The sequence below is a fragment of the Suncus etruscus genome, chromosome 10 (assembly GCF_024139225.1).
Source record: "Suncus etruscus isolate mSunEtr1 chromosome 10, mSunEtr1.pri.cur, whole genome shotgun sequence".
Lineage (NCBI taxonomy): Eukaryota > Metazoa > Chordata > Mammalia > Eulipotyphla > Soricidae > Suncus > Suncus etruscus.
The window spans coordinates 67,857,747-67,880,279 of record NC_064857.1 but is presented as its reverse complement, the minus strand read 5'-3'; the positions used below and the strand labels follow the sequence as shown (position 1 = coordinate 67,880,279).

At 39.3% G+C, this 22,533-nt stretch overlaps 1 protein-coding gene and 2 non-coding genes across 3 annotated transcripts in view; 2 read left to right on the top strand and 1 right to left on the bottom strand.

The window, feature by feature from the left end:
- PIGN (phosphatidylinositol glycan anchor biosynthesis class N) overlaps nt 1–22,533 on the bottom strand; it is a 103,351-nt gene that overhangs the window by 58,003 nt on the left and 22,815 nt on the right. The window contains exons 12-17 of the mRNA XM_049782098.1: nt 14,336–14,414; nt 11,485–11,667; nt 5,494–5,633; nt 3,607–3,706; nt 3,411–3,503; nt 1,915–2,006 (exon numbers count right to left, since the gene is read on the bottom strand). Coding sequence (XP_049638055.1) covers nt 1,915–2,006; nt 3,411–3,503; nt 3,607–3,706; nt 5,494–5,633; nt 11,485–11,667; nt 14,336–14,414 — 687 coding nt within the window. The remainder of the gene's footprint in view (nt 1–1,914; nt 2,007–3,410; nt 3,504–3,606; nt 3,707–5,493; nt 5,634–11,484; nt 11,668–14,335; nt 14,415–22,533) is intronic.
- On the top strand, nt 4,081–4,225 carry LOC126021271 (small nucleolar RNA SNORA12). Its single transcript, XR_007499840.1, has one exon. It is a non-coding gene; the product is annotated as a small nucleolar RNA SNORA12 (small nucleolar RNA).
- Nucleotides 8,670–8,776, top strand: LOC126021556 (U6 spliceosomal RNA). Its single transcript, XR_007500061.1, has one exon. It is a non-coding gene; the product is annotated as a U6 spliceosomal RNA (small nuclear RNA).

Sequence of the window (22,533 nt, the reverse complement as noted above, 5' to 3'; positions counted from 1 at the left end):
CCAGTCCTTTCACTTGCCATTTTTTTAGGGGGGGGGGGTCACACCTGGCAGTGCTTAGGGGTTACTCCTGGTTCTACGCTCAAAAATTACTCCTGGCAGGCTCAGAGGACCATATGGGATGCCGGGATTCAAACTACGGTCCTTCTGCATGCAAGACAAATGCCTTACCTCCATGCTATCTCTCTGGCCCCCTCAATTGCCTTTTTTGAATATTCATATTTAACTAATTAGAATAATTTTAACTAGATAGGCTGAAAGAACTAATATTCATACTTTAACTAATTAATTAATTTTAGAGAACAGAGATATCACAGTTATAAATAGGTCTGCTTTTTTCCTTAAATTTTACCTTTAAATACTTCGAGGATCTTTGTGATTTTCAAAAGGGAGGTATTTTGAGACACCAAATGAAAGTAGAAATTTCTCCAGGAACAGGGATAAATATAAAGCTGCAAACATAGCTACTAGAAAACCAATAAAAGCTTGAATCATGCAAAATTTTAATTAAGGAACAACATAAATTTTGCACATATGTTGCATGTGCAAAATTTATGTGCACATTTTATGGCCTGCACCTTCCTTCTTGAGATGGGGACTTTCAAGCTTCCACACTGGACTGTGTGCCTAGGCTCTCACTGCCTTTGGAGAAGCCCAGTTCTCACTTGATTGAGTTTCTCTTTAGCATCTCTTTCTTATCCTCTTCTTCACCTTTCTTACAACCACCAAATAAAATCTGTTTTTACTTAAAAAATAAACATAGTTTATTAATGCAAATTAAGTTCTCATGTTCAATAAGTCTGCTTGGTGCATTAATTCTTAATAAAATATGAGGTAGTAAATTTCTATGGAGATGTTCTCAATTTTTCTTTGAACCATGATAAAAAAGTGGTTCAATAACTGTTGATCGTGTTTCAGCCAATAGTGCTCTAGCCTATAGTGTGTTTATAAGCAAGAAAGAAGGAAAGAGCTTTGAAGAAACAACAGAAGAGCTCAGGGAACAATGTGTAGTACTAAATAAGTGAAAAGACTTTACTGAATCCACTGGACATACTGCTAGCAGCTTGTGACAACCGCAGTGTTTTTATTTATTACAAATAAAGTATGGTGGAAAGTATAGACCTAACAGTGCAATTACATCGCTAATAAATTGGAATAATTTCTGATCTACTGTACATTGGAATAAGAAATAAGATAATATCATAAATAAGGTAAAAATATGTTAAAATTAACACATAAATGAAGCTAACTAAATAATATTTTAAAATTATGTACTAATTTTTTTTTAGTTTGGAAAGATATGTCTTTAAAACCAAGGAGAAAGTCTGCATCTTGTAGAAACTGCAGGCTTGATTACTGTACCAAAGGGTCCCCAGCCAAGCACTGCCAGGAATACCCCTCCCCTGCCAAAAGCAAAATATACCTTGACCTACAAAAGATCATGTTACATGCCAAAACAAATGAGGATTACAAGGATAGAAAATGAGAAATGGTCAACAACCTATGTAGTCCATGAACATACACACACTGAGAGACAAGAGAACCATTATCATAAGATATCTTTATAAAACCTTTTCCTAAATATATGCCTTTTTTTTTGGAGGGGGTTGCATTATATCTTTATTTGGCAGCAGTGGTGTGTGTGTGTGTGTGTGTGTGTGTGTGTGTGTGTGTGTGTGTGTGTGTGTGTGTGTGTGTGTGTGTGTGTGTGTGTAAAAGTTCCAGAAACATCTCCAGAGAGTTCATATCCCCCTCAGAGATAGGCCCAAAACTGAGACTAATTATTTGGCATTGGTACATGAAGTTCTACTTGGTTCTCATAATTTAAACTCATGACTACAATTAGGTTATATTTCATAATGTTGAGGAGTAAAACAATTGTCTTAAAAAGGAAGTGAGTTAAAATATCATTCGTACACTAAAGAGATGTTTGGGCTTCGGCCTACAACAGGCATCATTGGGAAGACTGCCAGCAGCAAACAGCAACAAATCCAACTTGATGCGGTACTCTAAAATAAAGAAGAAAAGTTCTCTTTCAGATAACTCCAACCTGCCCTTGGGCAGTAAAAGCTAAATGTAAAGCCCAGTATGCACTTTCCTTAAAAAGGAATGCTGCTACTATTTGTTCTGAAAAAGGGTCTGTTCCATAGCCAGGTAAACATAATAGAAACACTAGCCCACTGAATTCTTGCCTCAAGTTTCGGTTATATTTTTGATAATATTTCAGATGAGGAAACTCAACTCAGAGAGGTAACTAATTGTATGTTTAACTAGAAAATCAACAGCTGCTCAGAACTGAGCCTAATTTTATTTGTCTGGGCTTGAGGGCCTCACCTCACTGTGCTCAGGACTTCCCTCTGACTCCATGCTCAAGGCTCACTCCTGGTGGTGCCCAGGGGTCCAATTATAGAGTTGGGGGCTGAGCCTGGCTTGGCCACATGAAGGCCAGCACCTTGGCCACTCTACTATCTCTCTGGCCCATCATCCAGTTTGTTATCCCCAGCATTGATCCTATTATAACAAAGCTGGCAAAATAAAACAAACAAACAAACAAAAAAAAACAAAACAAAGCTGGCAATCACAATACAATGTAAGCTCCCAGGAAACAAATAAATCAAATAAAAATATTTTATAATTTGTAATTTAAGACAAAAAGAGTCGATAACCCTGATAATTGGAGAATTTTCATTTGGAGCTTTGGAGAGAAGGGTCACAGCTGGCAGAGCTTGGGGACTACTTCCAGCTCTGAGCTTGGGAAGGTCATTCCAGGGCATGCTGGGGGGACCCTATAGTGCCAGGGTGTATAAAAGACATGGTCAAGCTGACAAGCTGTGTCTCAGCCCTCATTAGAGTTTCATAAATTCTCCCAATATGGAACAAAGGTATTTGTCTTTCTGCTTCCTTCATGAAAAGAATCCAAGTGGAAACAAGACTAGTTTCCTACATATAGGAAGAAGCCCATACAGAGCTATGTTTTAAAATCATCTGGCCTGGCAATATTCTTTCCCAGACAAGTAAATGGGGGTGTCATGATTATCTGGTCCATTTAGGACAACACCTGACCCCTCCCAATGGGCTCTGAATATCAGAGCTTGGTTCTGATAAGGTTCTGTCCTGCTGCCATTGGCAGTTCCCTGGCTGTCCCATCAATCAGATGGAGGAATCAAGAAATATGATCAGTCTCATTAACTCTGCTTCTCTGAGTCTTTCAATGTTCAGCACATAAGCAGCTCATCTGGATCTGATATGAATTCACTGACACCTTAAAGGTAGTCTCGGCACTGCAGACCAATGGCTCTTTATGTCATGATCCATTCTACTCTGTTCTCTAAAAATGAATAATTCCTGAAGCTAAACATACACCGAAACAAAGTGACCACTAATCCATCTAGTGTCAAAATGAGCACTTGTACCTTTGCCCGAGTCCACAGCTGCGTGACGAATGGCCAGCCAGCAAATGCAGTGAGTCCAGCAGTGAGCATGTGGCGATAGAAAAAACTGAGGACCTGGCAGCGCATTCCAAGGAAGAAATGAAAAATGAGGCCATTCAAAAGGAGTTAAATATATATGAAAGCAACTTGAAAAGTTATGAAATAGCAGATTACTTACTAATATTTCAATCCCCGTGGTAAAGGCTAGCAGGCAGCCAACAAAGTGACTTGGAGGGAAGGTCAACAGCGAGGAGAAAAGGTCTTGAATAACCTGAAATCTGTTTAACAAGGTTATTTATTAAAGGATTTACTTGATATTGAATTTTAAAAATTAAGTCATAGGTAGGGGAAAATTATGCAAAGCTTTAAATTAGAAAATTTTCCATTCATAGATTATTCAAAAACTTTAATAATAGGTAGTATAATGTATATACATATATATGTATATATATATATATATATATATATATATAGAGAGAGAGAGAGAGAGAGAGAGAGAGAGAGAGAGAATGAGAGAGAGAGAGCAACCCAATTCCTTCCAAATGGAGTGATCCTAATGTGGTCTTTGATCACTTTCTATGCATTTCATTTTACTAGGATTAGTACTTCCTGTTAAAGGCTGAAAAAGAAATGTAAAACTTAGAATAAAAATAATTGTGGTAGTTTTTTTTCGTGGCACATTTGTTAAGTTTTCAAATGGGCTTGACTCTGCCATATATATTATATAGGAGCTGGCAAGGCTAGAAGACAGAGCATGCTCTCTAACTTTTCCCATGTCCAGTTTGGATCCCACAGAGCCCAGGGTATCTCATAAGTTTAAGTTCTTACAGACAGGCTGCCCTAAGCCTGTCTAGCCTGAGAGTTAAAAAATATATATGTATATATATATATATATATATATACATGTCATGATATATGTCATATATCATATCATAATGATATATGTCATGATATATATACATATATATATATACATACATACATATATATATCTTGTCATGATACACCCAAAAAGCCCTGATTTGGGACTGGCTCTCCCTGGTCTGCTTTCTCAGAAAAGACTAGATTATTCCAGATTTTAAAGTCTAGATTACAGGCATGAGTCATGACCAAGAGGCACAATCCGACCTCACAGCCCGTGTACAGCGGCTAGCACAAGGCTTTCTATAGTGGTCTCTCCTCTCCCATCCCCCCCTCACTCTCCTCTCCCCTCCCCTCTCCCCTCCCCTCCTTCTCTCTCCCTTTCTCCTCTCCTCTTCTTCTTTCTCTCTCTTCTCACTCCTCTCTTATCTCTGTTCTTCTTCTTTCTCTCTCTCCTCTCTCTCTCTCCTCTCTGTCTCTGTCTCCTCTGTCTCTGTCTCTGTCTCTCTCTCTCTCTCTCACTTCACTCTCACCTGGAAGCTCTACCATGAATGTTTCCTATGACTCCATTTTAGGGTCTGAGGAAATCATTCAAAAGGTTGTTGCAAAATGCTTCCATGCTGGAGGCCTGGGTATTGTTCCCAGAACAATGGGGAGCCCCTTCATATAAACTCAGCATACTGGATATGGATCCAAACAACAACACACAATAACAGAGCTACAGTTTTAAGGCCCTGAGAGATGAAGTGAGAAAACACTTCAAACCACAGCCTCAGCGTAGCTCCACTAAGCCTCTACTGACATTCCTACATTCAATTTGATGACAAGATTATTACTGATCTGGTTTACAGGATGGCTAGAAAAAAGGACAACAAAGGTAGAGATGCCCAGCACATTTTTGCGTGAATCAGGAAGACACATGGGATCAGAGGTGAAGAGAGAAGCTGAAATAGATCTTACTCCTGGTGCCATTCAGCAGATATTATTTAAATCCAGATTTTCCTTACTGATGATACTCAGAGAAGAGAACAATAAAGAAGAGACAAGGAAAAAGGAAGCCAACGGGTTATGTTTAGAGGTAACATTCATGCTCCAAATGAAGAGAGACAGACTTGGAGACGTGCGGGTCTTCAAAGTATCTTTCGTGGCTCACACAGGCTACAAAAAGTCAATGCAATATGAGATAGTGAGGAGTGTTACTTACTCTGTTAGAACTGCATACCATATTGGCAGTGGCAACAGACAATACACGTAATATGTCCAGGGACAGGACTGAACCAGCAGGAAAACCGTTATGAATGCGCCGAGAGCCACAAAGCTAGATAGCAGGAGAAGGCTTGGTTTCTGGAAATCAAAGAAAACACGGAAATACACCCAGGCCCATGCAAGTATTATGTTGAAAGAGTATTTTTAACAAGAGACTAGGATCAATTACTTTCCAGGGTTCAACAACTAGATGGCTAATCTACACAGTGCACTGAAAAAAGTAGTTTGTCATTTGAAAAATGTATTACAGGAAAATAAATTGAGTAGCCCATAACTTTTGCAAGTAGGTAGATTATCTATTTAAAAGTGGCTAATTTCCTACAGTTTGGTGGCCACACTTATATGAGATTGTGCTGCATTTCTCCTCAGTAATGATTTATTTTAATTGAATTCACTAATTTATCTTGTTTGCCTTTTGTCTGTTGGTAAGTTTTTTGTTTGTGCCCCCCCATTTTTGGTTTTTTGTTTGTTTGTTTGTTTTTCTTTCTTACAAGTGGTGCTCAGGGCTTATTCTGAGCTCTGTGTTCAGGAATCACTCCTGGCAGTACCTTAGGGGATCATGTGGAAATGACAAGGATTGAACCAAGGTCAGCTGCATGTAAGGCAAACATCTAACCACTGTACTATCACTCCAGTCCCCAACTGAATTAACTAATTTAGATCGGCTATTTCACTAAACAAGAAACTTTGGGACCTAATTCTCAGTGGAAACAAAGCTTCTGTCTATTCTGAAGAAACTTTGGGACCTAATTCTCAGTGGAAACAAAGCTTCTGTCTATTCTGACCCTAACTTGACAGACGGGCCGGGGTTTCTCCCTTGCTTAACCTCTATAGGGTCATTCAGTGACTCATCTTCCCTTTCCATCCCGAATCATCAGCAAAGGCCTCCAGGGGCCACTGGGTGCTCTTGGCTGGGAATAATGACATGAGTGAAGGGCAGAGATTTCCAAGTTCTGGCAAGTTCTGATTGAAAACAACAGAGACGAAATACCAGGGATAGAGAGAACAGTAAAGCAAAGCTAGGTTACTCACTCTGTTCCCTGGCTCAGATAACCAAAATGAAATAAGGTGAAGTAAGAAGAATTTTTTTCGAGTAGGGGGATGGAGGGAAGACAACCAAGAGATGTAGGGCTGGAATGATGCAAGTGGTTAGAGGGATTGCCTTGCATGCAGCTGACCCAGTTTGATTCCCGGTATCCTATATGGTCCCTTAAAACAGTGCCAGAAGGGATCCCTGAGCAGTGCCAAGTGTGAAAAAAAAAAAGAAAAAAACAATGAAAGAAAGAAAACGAAAACCGAAAGATGTTCATCCTCTTTGGAATTATCCTCTACTGGCATTAAAATCAGCATAAAAGAAGAAAAGGATAAACAGAGCAAAGCAGCAAGGAGGAAGGTAAAGTGAAAGACCGTCATGACAAAGAACTTGGAGATCAACAGCAGATTCCAAGCCTGACTATATGTCCTTTGCCCACTTGCCTGACCATATGTACAATCTTTCCTGAGATCATTTCACCTCACCTATAAAATGGGATGATAATTCCATATCCACCGATTAAGACTGGGGATACTCACTACATAAATATTGTGCAAAAATCTTAACAAAATAACCAAAATAGTATTAATGCTTACTAAATGATGGCTGCTAGTATCTTTCTTTTTAGTGTCTTGTCTTGTACTTCTTGTATTGGCACAAAAACCTACCCAAACCCTGCAATGGAGGCAGAGGAGACAGCAAAGAGGCACCATAGAAAAGGCATGGGAGAAGGTGGGGTCATGAATGCTGAAGGTGGCTGGTGTCATTGTAAGAGAGGATTGGTTTCAAAGCATTTTAAGGATAGTAAACTATTCTTTTTAAAGGAGACTTAACTATGCTGGAGAAACAACCCAATGGCAATGTTAGTACATGTTTGGCATGTGGAAGACCCAGGTTCAATCCCTGGCACTGACCTTGTGACCCTACTACCATGAGGAATAACTCCTGATAGTAATTGGCAATAATATTATTTCTTTCGCTACCCACAGGCACCTGAAGTCTAGCCAATGCATGGCCTGATGCTTTTCCATAAGCACTTGCCTCATTCTACATGTTATTCCTTGTTTCAGCTTGGTTATCCTACTCGTCCTTTCAAATATCCCTGTGGCAATAACCTCTGCAAAGCTCCCCAACACCAGTTGCAAATGTTCCCAAGCTCTTATTTCCCAAAAGCTCTCCAGGCCTCTCTTCAGTTAATGTTATACTGCCAGCACCTGCTTCCTTCCGGACTTCCTTTGCACTGTTATTTCATTAGATTATACACTTTCGATGCTGAAGACTCAGAATGTCTGTTTCAACAGAAGCCAAAGAGCTTAATTTAATGACGTCAACTCTGAAACAGACTTTTTATGACAAGTGTAATGGTCAGCTTTATGTGCCAACTCAACTAGGCTATGGTTGCCAGTTGGTCAATCAGCACTAAGGTTGAAATGAAAGGATTTTGTACATATGATTTAAGAACTTAATGTCACCATCAGGTATAGACCTGGAGACCCTATACCAAGGAGGTGGCCCTGGTAATCCCTGGCAGTGCAGGGCTGGAACACCACCACGTCTTTAGTCATATCCGTCAGTCCTCCACCATGAAGGAGGGAAGAAAAATAGGAAGGGAGTGAGAGAGGGAAAATGGGAAAAAGGGAAGAAGTAAAGGAAGAAGAAGGGGAGGGAAGGAGGGAGAAAAGGAAGGAAAGAGAAAGGAAGGAAAGGAGAGAGGGAGGAAGGAAGGAAGGAAGGAAGGAAGGAAGGAAGGAAGGAAGGAAGGAAGGAAGGAAGGAAGGAAGGAAGGAAGGAAGGAAAAGAAGGAAGGAAAGAAGGAAGTGGAGGAAGAGAAGGAGGGAGAGAAAAAGAGGGAGGGAGGGAGGGAAGAAGGAAGAAAAGAAGGAAGGGAAGGAGGAAGAAAGGGAGGAAGAGAGAAAGGGAGGGAGGGAAAAGGAAGAAAACAGAAAGGAAGAAGGAAGAGGGAGGGAGGAAAGAAGGAAGGAAAATTGCACACAAATCCCAACTAGCCCTTATCTATGGATTTAGAGCTCACTAAATTATTTTCACTTAAGAAAAGTCTTTACATTAAATCTTTTAATAATGCGCTCGCTTCGGCAGCACATATGCTAAAATTGGAATGATACAGAGAAGATTAGCATGGCCCCTGTGCAAAGATGACACACAAATTCGTGAAGCGTTCCATATTTAAAAAAAAAATAAAGAAAAAAATATTTTAATAATGGCACCATACTCATATTTTGTCTTCATCTAACAAACTTTTAATAAAGCAAAACTCTTTATGCTCTATAGCTTTTAGGGCTTTGATAACTTCAACCAAATTGACATTGTATTATCTTCTTAGTATATTGAACAAACCCTTCATGATCTACCCAAATTAAACTATTTATTTTGAAGACAGAACAATGTAGAGCATGAATTTTCAGAGTAAGAAAATATTATTTCTGCTATTTCACATTGGTGTATCCTCAAAGAAAATGTTAAGGTTAACTGAGTAATGCTCCTAAAGTATCCAGAATAAACCTGGAATAGTGAAGCTCAATAAATATTACTTGTTATCCCAGACAAAAAATATATTTTCTCAACTTGCTACTATTTATGCTATTCATTATGCTTTAATTTTCATTTTCTCCCCACAGGTTTACTGTTAAATTTGTATTAAAACTCACTTTTCTGTGTTACATTACTCAAACTGTGATCTCCTTAAAAATGAGTTGATTATTAAAACCAAACAGTGTACACATTTGAAACTGTAAAACATTAAATATGTTTTTGTTTGCAGTATAATATAGTATAGAATAAAATAAAATAGTATAGTTTAGTACCTTTATCTGATAAGCTGGTTATGTGTCACTTCTTTTTTTTTTTTTTTTTTTTTTTGGTTTTTGGGCCACACCCGTTTGACGCTCAGGGGTTACTCCTGGCTATGCTCAGAAATTCCCCCTGGCTTGGGGGACCATATGGGACACCGGGGGATCGAACCGCGGTCCGTCCTACGCTAGCGCTTGCAAGGCAGACACCTTACCTCTAGCGCCACCTTCCCGGCCCCTATGTGTCACTTCTTACCTTCTTTAAATCAAAGCTACTAGAGGGCAGAATGTGAACTTACCTCCCTCCCTCTCTTTTTTCCCTCCCTCCCTCCCTTCCATTCTTCCTTTCTTCCCTTCCTCCCCCTCCCTCCCTCCCTCCCGTCTGTCCGTTTTGGGGCCACACCCAACTATGCTCAAGGCTTACTCCTGGCTCTGTGCTCCACGATCACTTCTGGTGGGCTCAAGAGACCATATAGGACACTACAGATTGAACCTAGATCAACTATGTAAGTTACCCTACTGGCTCCACCTAATCAGTAAAAATGATCAAGTTATCAAATCTGTTGCTGATAGAGCAATCCAAAGGCATCATTTTTCAATAACCCAAACATCAAGATGCATATTAAAAAAAAGTGGTAGTGGGCCTTGTTAGGAATGATCTGGGGGGCACAAAACCAGGAGTAAATCCTGAGTACCACCAGATATGTCTCTCCCATCCCCCACCTACCAAAACAAGTAAAGAAAGAAAAGCCACTTTGGATTCAAATCTCAGGTCCTACATATATTGGCTGAGAGGCCTTTTAAGTCTCTCAAGCCCCCCACCCCCCCAAGCCCTGCTTTTGTTTCCTCTTTTTGTAAACTAAGTTACATTGCCTAGTTCCACATTGTTGCATTGAAAACGGCAAAATAAATTTCAAGTATCCAGCAGAAACCTTACATATATCCATGACCAAACCATGGTTCTTTCTGTCTCCTACAATTCAAATTATAAAAATTATGTGGGGAAGTTACTTAAGATATATGAGGTAAAGAACTATAAAATATTGGAACATAGTAATAGTAATTCTTCTTTCATTACAGAAAAATAAAATATAAAATTTATAAACGTTACCACTGGAAATGTTTGCAGACTATTATTTGTAGTAATATACCATCCGGATATATTGCGTTTTAGAAGATTTAGATATGGTAATAATCATTAGAGAGGATGAAGTAAAGGAAATGAAAGTGGCATAATCGCCCTGGAAAATGACTGCAATCTATTTAAAAGAGTAAAGTGTTTTAACGTAGTAAAACCAAATATGTACTATCATATTTCCTCAGCTACAGGAAGCATTATTATGGACGGTAGTTTCCCCCCTCCCCCAAAGTACAATCAACTAGATAGTAAACAGAGTGCTCTGGAAAGAAACTGAATTTAAGAATTTTAGAAACTTAGGGCTGAAGAGATTGCTCAATGAGCTGGACACTTACTCAGCATACAGAAGGTCTGATGTTGATCCACACATGACCCCCTATGCACTGTCAGGAGTGACTTCCAAGCACTGAGCACCACAGAGTATGGCCCTAAAAATTCTCTTTAAAACTTTGAAAGAAGGTAAAAATAGCTCTAGAAAAACATATGCAGTCAAAATTAAGCACTTGGAAATAAATGATTTTTTTTTCACTTTCCAGCTCCTAGACTTGCTTTGAACTAGTTTTCTGGTCACCTGCATTATAATGATATGTAATACATTAACATTGAGTAATTATGAAATAATTATTACTGGTGCTATACTCAAAAATCGCTCCTGGCAGGCTCAGGGGAGCATATGGGATGCTGGGATTTGAACCACCATTCTTCTGCATGCAAGGCAAATGCCTTACTTCCATGCTATCTCTCCAGCCCCCATATCTTTATAGTCTTAAGTGAGAGAACCATTAAATACAAATTTTCCACCTAAAGAAATAAAGATAAGTGGATGGGGGAAGACATAACACAATAAATTTGCATTGTATGAAATAATAGGCGTAGTTTGCTTCAATTTATTTCCTTAGTCTTGATGATTGTCCACATCATTTGAATCTACATTACACTTTCTGAACATACCTTAACTTCTTTCTTAATGCCTCTGGCAAGGTTGGAATGAGACTTGATGATCAGCAGAGAAACATAAGAGGTCCAGCCCACAAAACCAAGAACAACATTGATGACCAAAAACAGTCTGTCGTAAGTATGGTAATAGGACAATCCTTCCAATGCAAGATGCATCAGCTCTGTGCAAATGGAAACCTACAAGGAAATAAATATCTAGTTTGAAAAGAAGTGAACCTGTCGACATAAAGAGAATTAGTAAATAAGGGTAATCATAGAGGCTGAATCAGGAATAGATTTTAGCACCATGAGAAAAGAACAAATGCCCGACTGCACCAGAGACAGAGAACTGGCCTTTAGTAAGAAGCAGGTCATGTGGTGGAGGAAGCTGAGGGGAAATAAGATGGTGGGGTTTATGGACACACATAGAAACATGCAAATATACACACACATAGATGTGATAGATGTATATATACACATAAATTAAATGCATATATACACACACAGATGCATATAGACATAGATAGATGCATATACACATCTATATATGTACAATGATCTTCTTGAAATATATTTCTTGAAAATGCAAGAAAACTAATGAATAAAACAGATTTTTAAGCTTTATAAGAAAGGTTGCTTTCAAAGTAAACTGTTATATGTACAGTGATTTTTAAAACAGATACACTCTGTGGAACTCATTTTCAGATGACATGTGAAATAAGAAGTGAAAATGGGCTGGAACAATGGCACAAGCAGTAGGGCGTTTGCCTTGCACACGCTAACCTAGGATGGACCGTGGTTCGATCCCCTCATGTCCCATATGGTCCCCCAAGCCAGGAGCAATTTCTGAGTGCATAGCCAGAAGTAACTCCTGAACGTCTGGGTATGGCCCAAAAAGCGAAAGAAAAAAAAAAGTGAAAACTCTCTAATGAACTGAGTCCAAATAAAGAAGGTGTCCAATTTAAATATTTTTACTCTTTTTTCACATGCAAAATCCATTATAAATATTATTCTTTTTTTTTTTTTTTTTTCGGGCCACACCTGTTTGATGCTCAGGGTTTATTCCTGGTTATGCGCTCAGAAATTGCCCCTGGCTTGGGGAAACCATATGGGACACCGGGGGATCGAACCATGGTCCTTTCCTTGGCTAGTGCTTGCAAGGCAAACACCTTACCTTTAGCGCCACCTCGCTGGCCCCATAAATATTATTCTTAAAGGGCAATGTTTTATTTACTTAGCAAAAATAAAATTTTCCTTTGTTGATGCTGGAAATCAAACCCACATCTCAGGGCCGGCGAGGTGGCGCTAGAGGTAAGGTGTCTGCCTTGCAAGCGGTAGCCAAGGAAGGACCACGGTTTGATCCCCCCGGCGTCCCATATGGTCCCCCTCCAAGCTAGGGGCAATTTCTATTTTTTTGTTTGTTTGTTTGTTTGTTTGTTTTGGGGCCACACCCGGCGGTGCACGGGGGACCATATGGGATACCGGGATTCGAACCAATCACCTTTGGTCCTGGATCGGCTGCTTGCAAGGCAAACACAGCTGTGCTATCTCTCCGGGCCCGCTAGGGGCAATTTCTGAGCGCTTAGCCAGGAGTAACCTCTGAGCATCAAACGGGAGTGGCCCGGAAAAAAAAAAACAAACCCAGATCTCATCCACACATGGTCTATGCTGACTCACACCCTGGTCCAAGAGCTTATTAGCATCTTAGAAAAGAATTGTTTATCATGTTGAAAACATAACAAAAATGAGCATTACAAACAAAGAGATACAACAAAAAATTTTTTGGGTTTTTGGGCCACACCCGGCGGTGCTCAGAGCTTACTTCTGGTTCTGTGCTCAGAAATCACTCCTGGCAGGCTCAGGGATCGAACCCGGGTTGACTACATGCACGGCAAACACCCTATCACTGTGCTATCACTCTGGTCCCTACTTATATATTTTAAAAGCCCAAAATGAAATTTTCCTATCTTAAAATGATATGACCATCTATTGAACATACAATCAATAAATACCAGAGTGGTTAAGAGTTACAAAAATCTGGGCCCGGAGAGATAGCACAGCGGTGTTTGCCTTGCAAGCAGCTGATCCAGGACCTAACGTAGTTGGTTCGAATCCTGGTGTCCCATATGGTCCCCCGTGCCTGCCAGGAGCTATTTCTGAGCAGACAGCCAGGAGTAACCCCTGAGCACTGCCGGGTGTGACCCAAAAACCAAAAAAAAAAAAAAAAAAAAAGAGTTACAAAAATCTGAAACATCAATGTTTATCATTAGACTCTGATCATATGTAGATAATTCCAAATGGAATTATACCAATTCCAATGGAAATATACCCTATTCAACAATAGTAAGTCTAAGTAGGGAAACAGAACTTGACATTTTTTTCTATTCCAGAAAATGGCAACTGTAGGTCTGGAGAGATAGCACAGCGGTAGGGTGTTTGCCTTGCATGCAGCCGACCCAGGATGGATGGTGGTTTGAATCCCAGCATCCCATATGGTCCCCCTAGCCTGCCAGGGACGATTTCTGAGCGAAGAGCCAAGAGTAACTGCTGAGCGCCACTAGGTGTGACCCCCCCCCCCCAAAAAAAAAAAGAAAGAAAGAAAAAAGAAAAGAAAATGGCAACTATATCTCTAATGCTAATTAAAAGTTTACTCTAGAAATATGCACATGGTTCTAATGGCTGTTTAGGAAATCCCAGCTTCTGAGGTTCAGGTGAACTCCCTGGTCCCTCAGTGAACTCTCACGGTACTCAGCCCACATTACTCAGTCTACAGTACTCAGTCTACAGTACTTACCATGGCCCTTCCTCCCCACACCCAAGACAATGCCTTGCGACTTCTGGGAAGAAGGCTGCTTGCATTACTTACGGCTTCATCATACTTCTTCTGCTTTATATTCATTCTTGCTTTTGCTAAAAGGTCGAACTGCTGAGAATCAGAAAGCAACCTATAAAACAGACAGATGTAAAAGGTTTCCTTATTTTCTGGCTTGTCGGCTAACAGAAAAAGGATGGTGGAGACTGGGAAAAGAAACAAAAAGGAAATCCTGACCTAAACTGGTTATCTGAAGTCTTCTAAGAAATAGATTACAGTTTGACTTTCTTTTACTCAAAGTTTCAATCCTAGATTATACTTGATGAAGTCATCTATACCAATTCCAATGGAATTGGTTAGAATATTTCATTTAAAAGAAATGGAATATTCTAACCAAAAAAATGTGGATCCTGGCAACATAACAAGGGGAAAGGCAAACAGTCAGAGTGAGTTCTGCACATCAGGCTTGTGGCACTCAGAAAAGACAAGGCGAAAAAAAAAATTTAATTAATTAAAATAAAAAAAGAAAAGAAAAGATGAATGTGTTGGGCCTACTGGACCCTGTGCTGGACAAGACCAGACCAGCTTCATTACCAAGCACTCCAGACCTTCACCAACAAAGATCTTGGCAATCTGGACTTAATTCCCTTTCTTTTTGTTTCATTATTTTTGGGGGAAGCACACACTTCAATACTCAGGGGTTACTCCTGGCTTTGGACTCAGAAATCTCATGTCTGATGGTATTTGGGGGACCATATGGGATGCCAAGAATCAATATGAGTTGGCCAAATATAAGGCAAGTGCTTTACCTGCTGTATTATCTTTCTGGTCACTTACTTGTCTTTTTTTCCTTTTTTTAATTGAATCACCATGAGATAATTACAGAGTTGTTCATGATTGAGTTTCTATCATACAATGTCCAACCTCTTCATGAATGCACATTTTCACCATCAATGTGCCCAGTATCTCTCCCTGCCTGCCTCTATGGGTCTAGCAATCCTGAAGAGGAAAAATTAAAACTTGCAGGAAATAAAGATTTGGAAGACTCTCCCAAGCAGGGTGATCAGAAATCCCAGGGCCACTTCCAGCGATTGTTGGCCAATCGAGCTGGCAGTTCAGGGCTAATGTCAAGGATGTGCAGAGCTCAGGCTCTGCAGTGCCAAAATCACACAGGCCAATGCAACAGGATTCAGAGCCCCAAGGGCCTTGTGTGGAGATGCTCAGGGTCTCTAGAGATTACAGAGGCTGACAACAGCAAAACTCAGAGCCTCTCTAGACCCTTATTTGGTGATGCTCAGCGACCCCAGGAAACCTTAAATCATACTCAGAGCAGATTATCAGGTACAATGGGGTCAAACTAGGGTCAGCTGTGTGCAAGCCCTGTAACTTAAACCCTTTACTATCTCTGCAGCCTAAGTGAACATTTTAAGGCATATTATAAATTGGGGAGATGGAAGAAGTAACAGACTTTTAGAAACAGATTCATTTCCTCAGGTGAATGGAACTCTACCATGTCTCATGTGAATGATTCGAAGACATTTGAGTCTCAATTACACCATTTTTCAGAAACCCATTCTATGAATTGAAAAACAATTGGGAAACAATATTACCATTTCTTATATATATTTTTTCTCTCCTTCATTGCTTAATATTCTAGCCTCTAGTTTCAATACTTGAAGGATTTCACCTAACTACACAGTGTCAATGATAGTATCTAGACATTTCCAAGCCTCATTTAGCATCTAATTCTTATTTCTGAACTCTGAGCTCAGATTTCCAGCTGTCAGATATAATCATAAATGCTTCTACAACTTGAAGTAGACACACCTACCTTTCTCCTACACGCTACAATTTGGGACAGATATGAATCTTTAAAGCACTCTCAAAATATGGAATTTCAAAACTTCAATCCTCCCCCCAACCCTGTTCTCCTACACTCCATCTGATACCCTTGAAACATCATATTAACAAATATATTAATATTAATAAAATAATTTTATAACTCTGGGCTTAGCAGATTTATCTTGTAAATTAGTCTTCAAAGTTTTAACTATCAAAAGCATTTTACAAGTCCTATAGGAATTTTCTAAAATTTCTAAAGAGCATGCATTAAAAATTACTCCAGAGAATTAAAAATGCACTCACTCATACATGACACTGGAACAAAAATATAAAATCTCTAAATTTAAAAATCTGGGATAGTAGGAAAATAGAATTATTTTCTTCCTTGCTCTGAGATACTTAATATTATAGCAAATGGAAGAATCTGAAAGATAATGAGATTTATGGTTAAAAAAAAAGTATAAATAAAAAATGATTGGAGGCCAGTGGGGAGGAGGAAAAGGTAGGGATACTACTAAATAAATGAGTAGAGCAGAGAGCTAGAAAAATCATCAAAACCATAGACCACAAAGGGTAGTTGAATAAAGGATTTTAGAATGCATGGACCCATAAGAGATCATCAAGAGGGAAAAGCATTCACATCAGGAACATATATAGAATCCTTAGAGATAACAGCTTTAGCTCAGGGTACAGCTGGATTTGAGCACTTGGGTAGTAAGATTAAAAAAAAAGGAGGGTTTAAATGGTAAAAGAGTTTGTTTTGGTCAATATAAGGAGTCTCCATTGATTGTACATTGCTAAGAGGTACTTTGAATAAAATGTTTATATCCTACAGGTTCTATTATTTCTATTATACTGTCCTATTACCTCACCTGGAGCCACTGTCCTCTTTGCCATAACATACATTAATAGATTTACTACAAAAACAAAAACATAAGGCAAAGGACTAAAATCTCTGCTGTTTGGCTTTAAAGTAAATAAATCACCACAAAGAAAGGTTCTAGGAGCACGTAGAAAAAGGTGTTTCGTTTGCAAGTCTGTCCCCTCTCACTCTAAAATTAGCCACAGGGCCATCTACAAACAGCAATGAAAAATGCTTTCATTCTCATAGTAGTTCTCACCCAGCCCTCCTCTCTTGCAAATCTACTGGAGAGTCAATGGCAAGCAAGTTCTGTACTTGCCAAATGTCAATGCTTACTAGTGGAAGATGGTAAAACTACTTATATGGTGGAAACTAGTAAAAGCTATTAAATCAAGCTATTAAGTCAATTCTCTGAGAACAAAGTGTGCTCCTAAACACTAACCGAGCTCCAAGCTCCTGCTTTCTGTCTCATATTCCTTCTTACTTTCACATCCATCCTTCAGAGCCTACCCCACAGAGCCCACTCAATACAATGCAGCAGTCCCAGGTTATTGAGAGCAACTGCGAAAGTTATAGAGATCAGCTAGCTCTGCAGAGGTGAGTATCTGAAGGTTTCTTGTGGGTCCAGTAGAACCAAAGACACAGTCCCCTGACTAGGCACTGTCTTCAACAGAGTGGTTCTTATACATTTGTCTCTTTAATCAGTGGATATAATGTTGTGTGTTAGGGCATTTGCCTTGCATGTGACCAAATCAGTTCGATCCTTGCCATCCCATATGGTCCCCTGTGCACTGATAGGAATGACTTCTGAGCACAAAGCCAGGTGTAACTCCTGAGCAGCACCGTGTATGGCCCAAAAACAAAAAGAAACAAAAATATACTGCCATTCATTAGCACACTAGTGTCATCACATAAAATTATCACACTACATTGCAATTTTTATAATCTCTATGTCCCCATTAGATTTTCCTTCCCACCAGGACAGATATAAAGTCCAATTCCCAAATACCCAGCATAGTGCTGGGCCCAGACAAGGCCAACAATATGCACTGGGTAAGTTAGTGAATGAAGCACTGCTTTGCAGTAGCTAAAAATGATGATGAATATGGACCATTATATTAATGTCCTGGTAAGGGTTAAAGAGTATTCCTATCCTCTCACCACTCATCAAAAAAGATTCCTTTTCCTTTTTTGGTTTTGGGGTCACTTCTAGCAATACTGGGGACTTATTCCTGACTTTCTGCTCAAGGATCACTTCTGGTGGTGCTCAGGGGATCATTTGAGATCCCAATTCAGCCACAAATAAGGCAACCCATTGTGCTATGATTACATGCTTTTCTCCTACCATCCAAAAGGTTGAAAAATATTTTTTTGTTGTTTTTGGGCCACACCCACCAGCACTCATGGCTTACTCCTGGCTCTGTGCTCAGAAATCGCTCCTGGCAGGCTCGGGGGACCATGTGGGATGCTGGGAATTGAATCTGGGTCCATCCCGGGCCAAAAGCCCTACTGCTGTGCTATCACTCCAGCCCCAACGTTGAATTCTTAACATCTGGTATCTATGAATAAAATCTCATTTTGAAATAGGGTCTTTGAAGAGATAAGCACATTAAGATGCATTCATACTAGATATAGAAATATTTTAAATTCAATAACTGCTATTTGATTTAAGGAAGGAACTTATATTGGTATCAGACTAAAGGAAATAAATATATGAAAACAAACCAAAATATTTTTGTCATTTTTAGTAGAAAATAGATTTCAAGCGTACATTAAAATTTAAGCTTCTGAATTTACATAGATATTTAAATAAATGATGCTTTGTTTTTATTGGAAAGGTACAATAGCTCTTTCATCCTTTTCTAAAATATCTCCTTGAGAAAAAAAATGCCTCATATTTTTCCCACTTCATAGAATTTGTTCATTTAAATGTGTTCACTTAAATTCGTAAGGTTTTTGGTATTTTAGTAACACCAGGCAGTGTTCAAGGCCTATTCTTGGCTCAGTGCTCAGGGGTCCATGTAGTAGTAGGGATTGAACCCAGGCTACATGTAAGACATGTGCTCCGGGGCCCGGAGAGATAGCACAGTGGTGTTTGCCTTGCAAGCAGCCGATCCAGGACCAAAGGTGGTTGGTTCGAATCCCGGTGTCCCATATGATCCCCCGTGCCTGCCAGGAGCTATTTCTGAGCAGATAGACAGGAGTAACCCCTGAGCACTGCCGGATGTGGCCCAAAACAAAACAAAACAAAACAAAAAAAAAGACATGTGCTCCATCCTGTTGAGTTATCTGCCCTAATTTTTTTCTGCTACTGATAATTTCCTTATTTTATGTGAGCCTCTAAAATGTCAAATATCAAGTTTTTTTTATTTTTGAGGAATGTTCATTTCCAGGCAAATCTTTCAAACTTCTCCTAGTTATGTGGCACCACCTGCTGGTTGTTCTTTGGCATTACATCAGTGCCCACTGGACCCAATTTCAATTTTCTTTCTTAAGCAGTTCTATTTGTCTGAGAGGATATTTCATGACTTTGGTCATTGCCTAAAGGCCTTTTAACTAACAACTTTTAGTTTAAAAAATAAGAGACTCTTCAATTCAGTTTCCTCCCTTGAACACGTAGCTCACTCATTTTTCTCTCCATTTCTTTGCTTGTTATTTCCACTCTGGAGAAGCCTATATTCTATTTCCCCTCTTCCTCTCCTCTTACATCACATAGCAGAGCGGGGAGGGCTTGGGCTTGGCACCCAAAAGTCCTGGCTTTCCATCTCAGCCACCATATGAACCATAACCAGAAGTGGCCCCTGAGTACTGCTGCATGTGGTCATCAAACCAGAAAAAATAATAACTAAAAGTATATCCAACTCTCAAGTTATGGGCTGAAAAAAACTCAGGAAATTGACTAAACTTTCTAATATTTTCCTTATATTACCTGTAAAATAAATAAAATACTATTTATTGGGCTGAGTAATTTATTTAATGCATGTGAAGTACTTAAAATAGTGCTCTATAAATCATATTAAATGCCCAAATACCTATTATATGCAAGGCAGAAAATTTAATCATTTATTCGTGGTATATGTTTTGATTTTTTTCACTCATCACTTGTTCATTTTAATTTTTTCATATCTTTTTTGTTTGCTGGTTTGGTTTGGTTTTTGATCCACAATCGGCAACATTCAGGGGTTACTCTTGGCTCTGCACTCAGGAATCACTCCTTACAGGCTCAGGGACAAAACAGGATGCTGAGGATAACCCAAGTTGGCTGTATGCACAGCAAACACCCTACCTGCTGTTTTAGAGCTCCAGCTAATTTTTTTAAGTAATTTTTATTGTGACCAATGTAATTACAAATCTTTCACAGTTATATTTAAGGTACATAATGACAGTGAGCTCCAGCTAACTTTATATGATTACTTATAAAGCCTATTAGTTATATTTCATTTTAACATAGTTTATAAATATGTTCTCTTAATCTGGCACTTATCTGACTTATGATTTATTGAATTAATGCACTTGATTTGAGTAGAGTAATTAAACTGTCCATCTTCCCAATGACTTACATTTTCTAAATTATAGGTCTAATGCTTTTTCTTATTTTTAAAGATTTAATTCTTTAATCAATGTGCAATTTAATTTTGTAAGTGAAGGTAGGGGGCTGAATTTTTTTTCAAATGTTTCTAATATAATTCTTTCCTCCACTGATTAAAGTGTCAACTTTCATGAAAACAAAATCCCATAGAGCCATTAGCTTATGTACTCTCTAAACTGTCCTACTAATCTAGCTATATGTGTAGCCTGCACAAATATGGCATTTGTTATCATTATAATAGCCTTAGATGTGGTGTACTATCCAATAGATAGTACAGCTGTGGGCTAGGTAAGCCCTTGAAACCGTAGGGTTTCAAGCCCACAGCCAGGCTGCAGTATTATAAGGCCTGGAAATTATATTACAAAAAGCTGAAAGGCCCCTGGTGGAGAAATGGTTATACAGAAGAGCATCTTTCTTTTCATGGTCTTTATCCTGAACACTAGTGAAGATACTCTATTTTTCATGAGTGCCTAGGGTCTGGGGAACACTCCAGGCCATGTTCAGCTCAGCTGTGATAGGGGCCACCCCAAAACACCCAGTGATGCCCAGGGAACCAGGAGGTACCAGTGGATAAACTCAGAACTTCATGTATACAAGGCATTCACGCCACCCTCTGAGCTCTGTCCCCATCCAGTTAAGCAATACTTGAGAATATTCTTCCATAGAAAAGTTTATAATCATCACATGAGTTCTATGAAAACAACTTTGGGTGGTTGACAGAATTGATATTTCTATAATATTAAACATCATTATAACAACGTTTATGTCCTATTCTGACCTTATATACAATTTTCGAGTTTCTTCCACAGGTCAAGTGAAAAAGGACCAGCAGTATTCCCTTGGCCCCTTTGCAGAAGAGAGTTTGCCTTGCCAAGCTTTCCATGTTCTGTGCATTTTCAACACTCATACAATGAATGAATTGACAGTATACTTCCTTTTTAGTTATTTGATTAGCTTCTTATGGTCCTGATTTTACCACCACAGTACAAATAATAGGTGTACATTATGTGTGTTTTATCAATTGGGACAAACCCAATTGATAAAGCCATGACCTATTTTTCAGCAGTTGTGACCATCATAATCTTACAATTAGGGACACACCTCAAAGGTAATGCTATCTTTGGTGTATGCACTGTAATACTTAGGGTATTATATTCAAAAGATGATGCCATTGTTAAGCCTTTCTTGTCTATCAACATCAGCACTGTGTTAGCTGTCAAAATAATTCCCAGGGTCTGTGGTAAGAAGGCTCCAAAGACCGCAAAGGCTCGAGCACATACTTTGTATGTGCAAAATCCTGCTTGCTCCCTTGCAGCATATTCCCTGTCCCCATCTATACTGGTGTAGCCCTTAAAGGCCCTCAAGTGTCTCTGGCTCCAAGCACTGACTTGTCCTGCCCTCCTGGCCTCAAAGCTCTGGAAGAGGTTCCTACACTACCTGTACCAACAAGAAAGTTATTCTGTCATAAAACACACTATTTTCAGCAAATTCATCTTGCTGAGTTCAATAGCAATTTGAAAATAGCCATTTGAAAATCAATCTGAGGGCCAGAAAGATAGCACAGCAGGTAGGGCTGTTTGCCTTGCACGTGGCCAACCTGGGTTTGATCCCTAGCATCCCAAATGGTCTCCTGAGCCCACCAGGAGTGATTTCTGAGTGCAGAGCCAGGAGTAACCCCTGAGAAACACTGGTGTGGCCCCAAACCCCCCCCCCCAAAAAAAACGAAAAAAGAAAAAAAATTAATCTGGAGATTGAATAAACCATCCTGCTATTTTAAAAATAAACCCTAGCAGTGTAGGACAGGTTTATGACTAGTTTCTAATTTCAGAAAAACATCTCTCTGGGCTCTGAGGCAGCTGCTGCCCAAAGTTAATTCTCCATGTCCTTCCAATAGTTGTCAACCTTTCCCAAAATGTGATTGTTTACCTTTCTTATCATTTTCTAGGTTGTTCTTTTTTT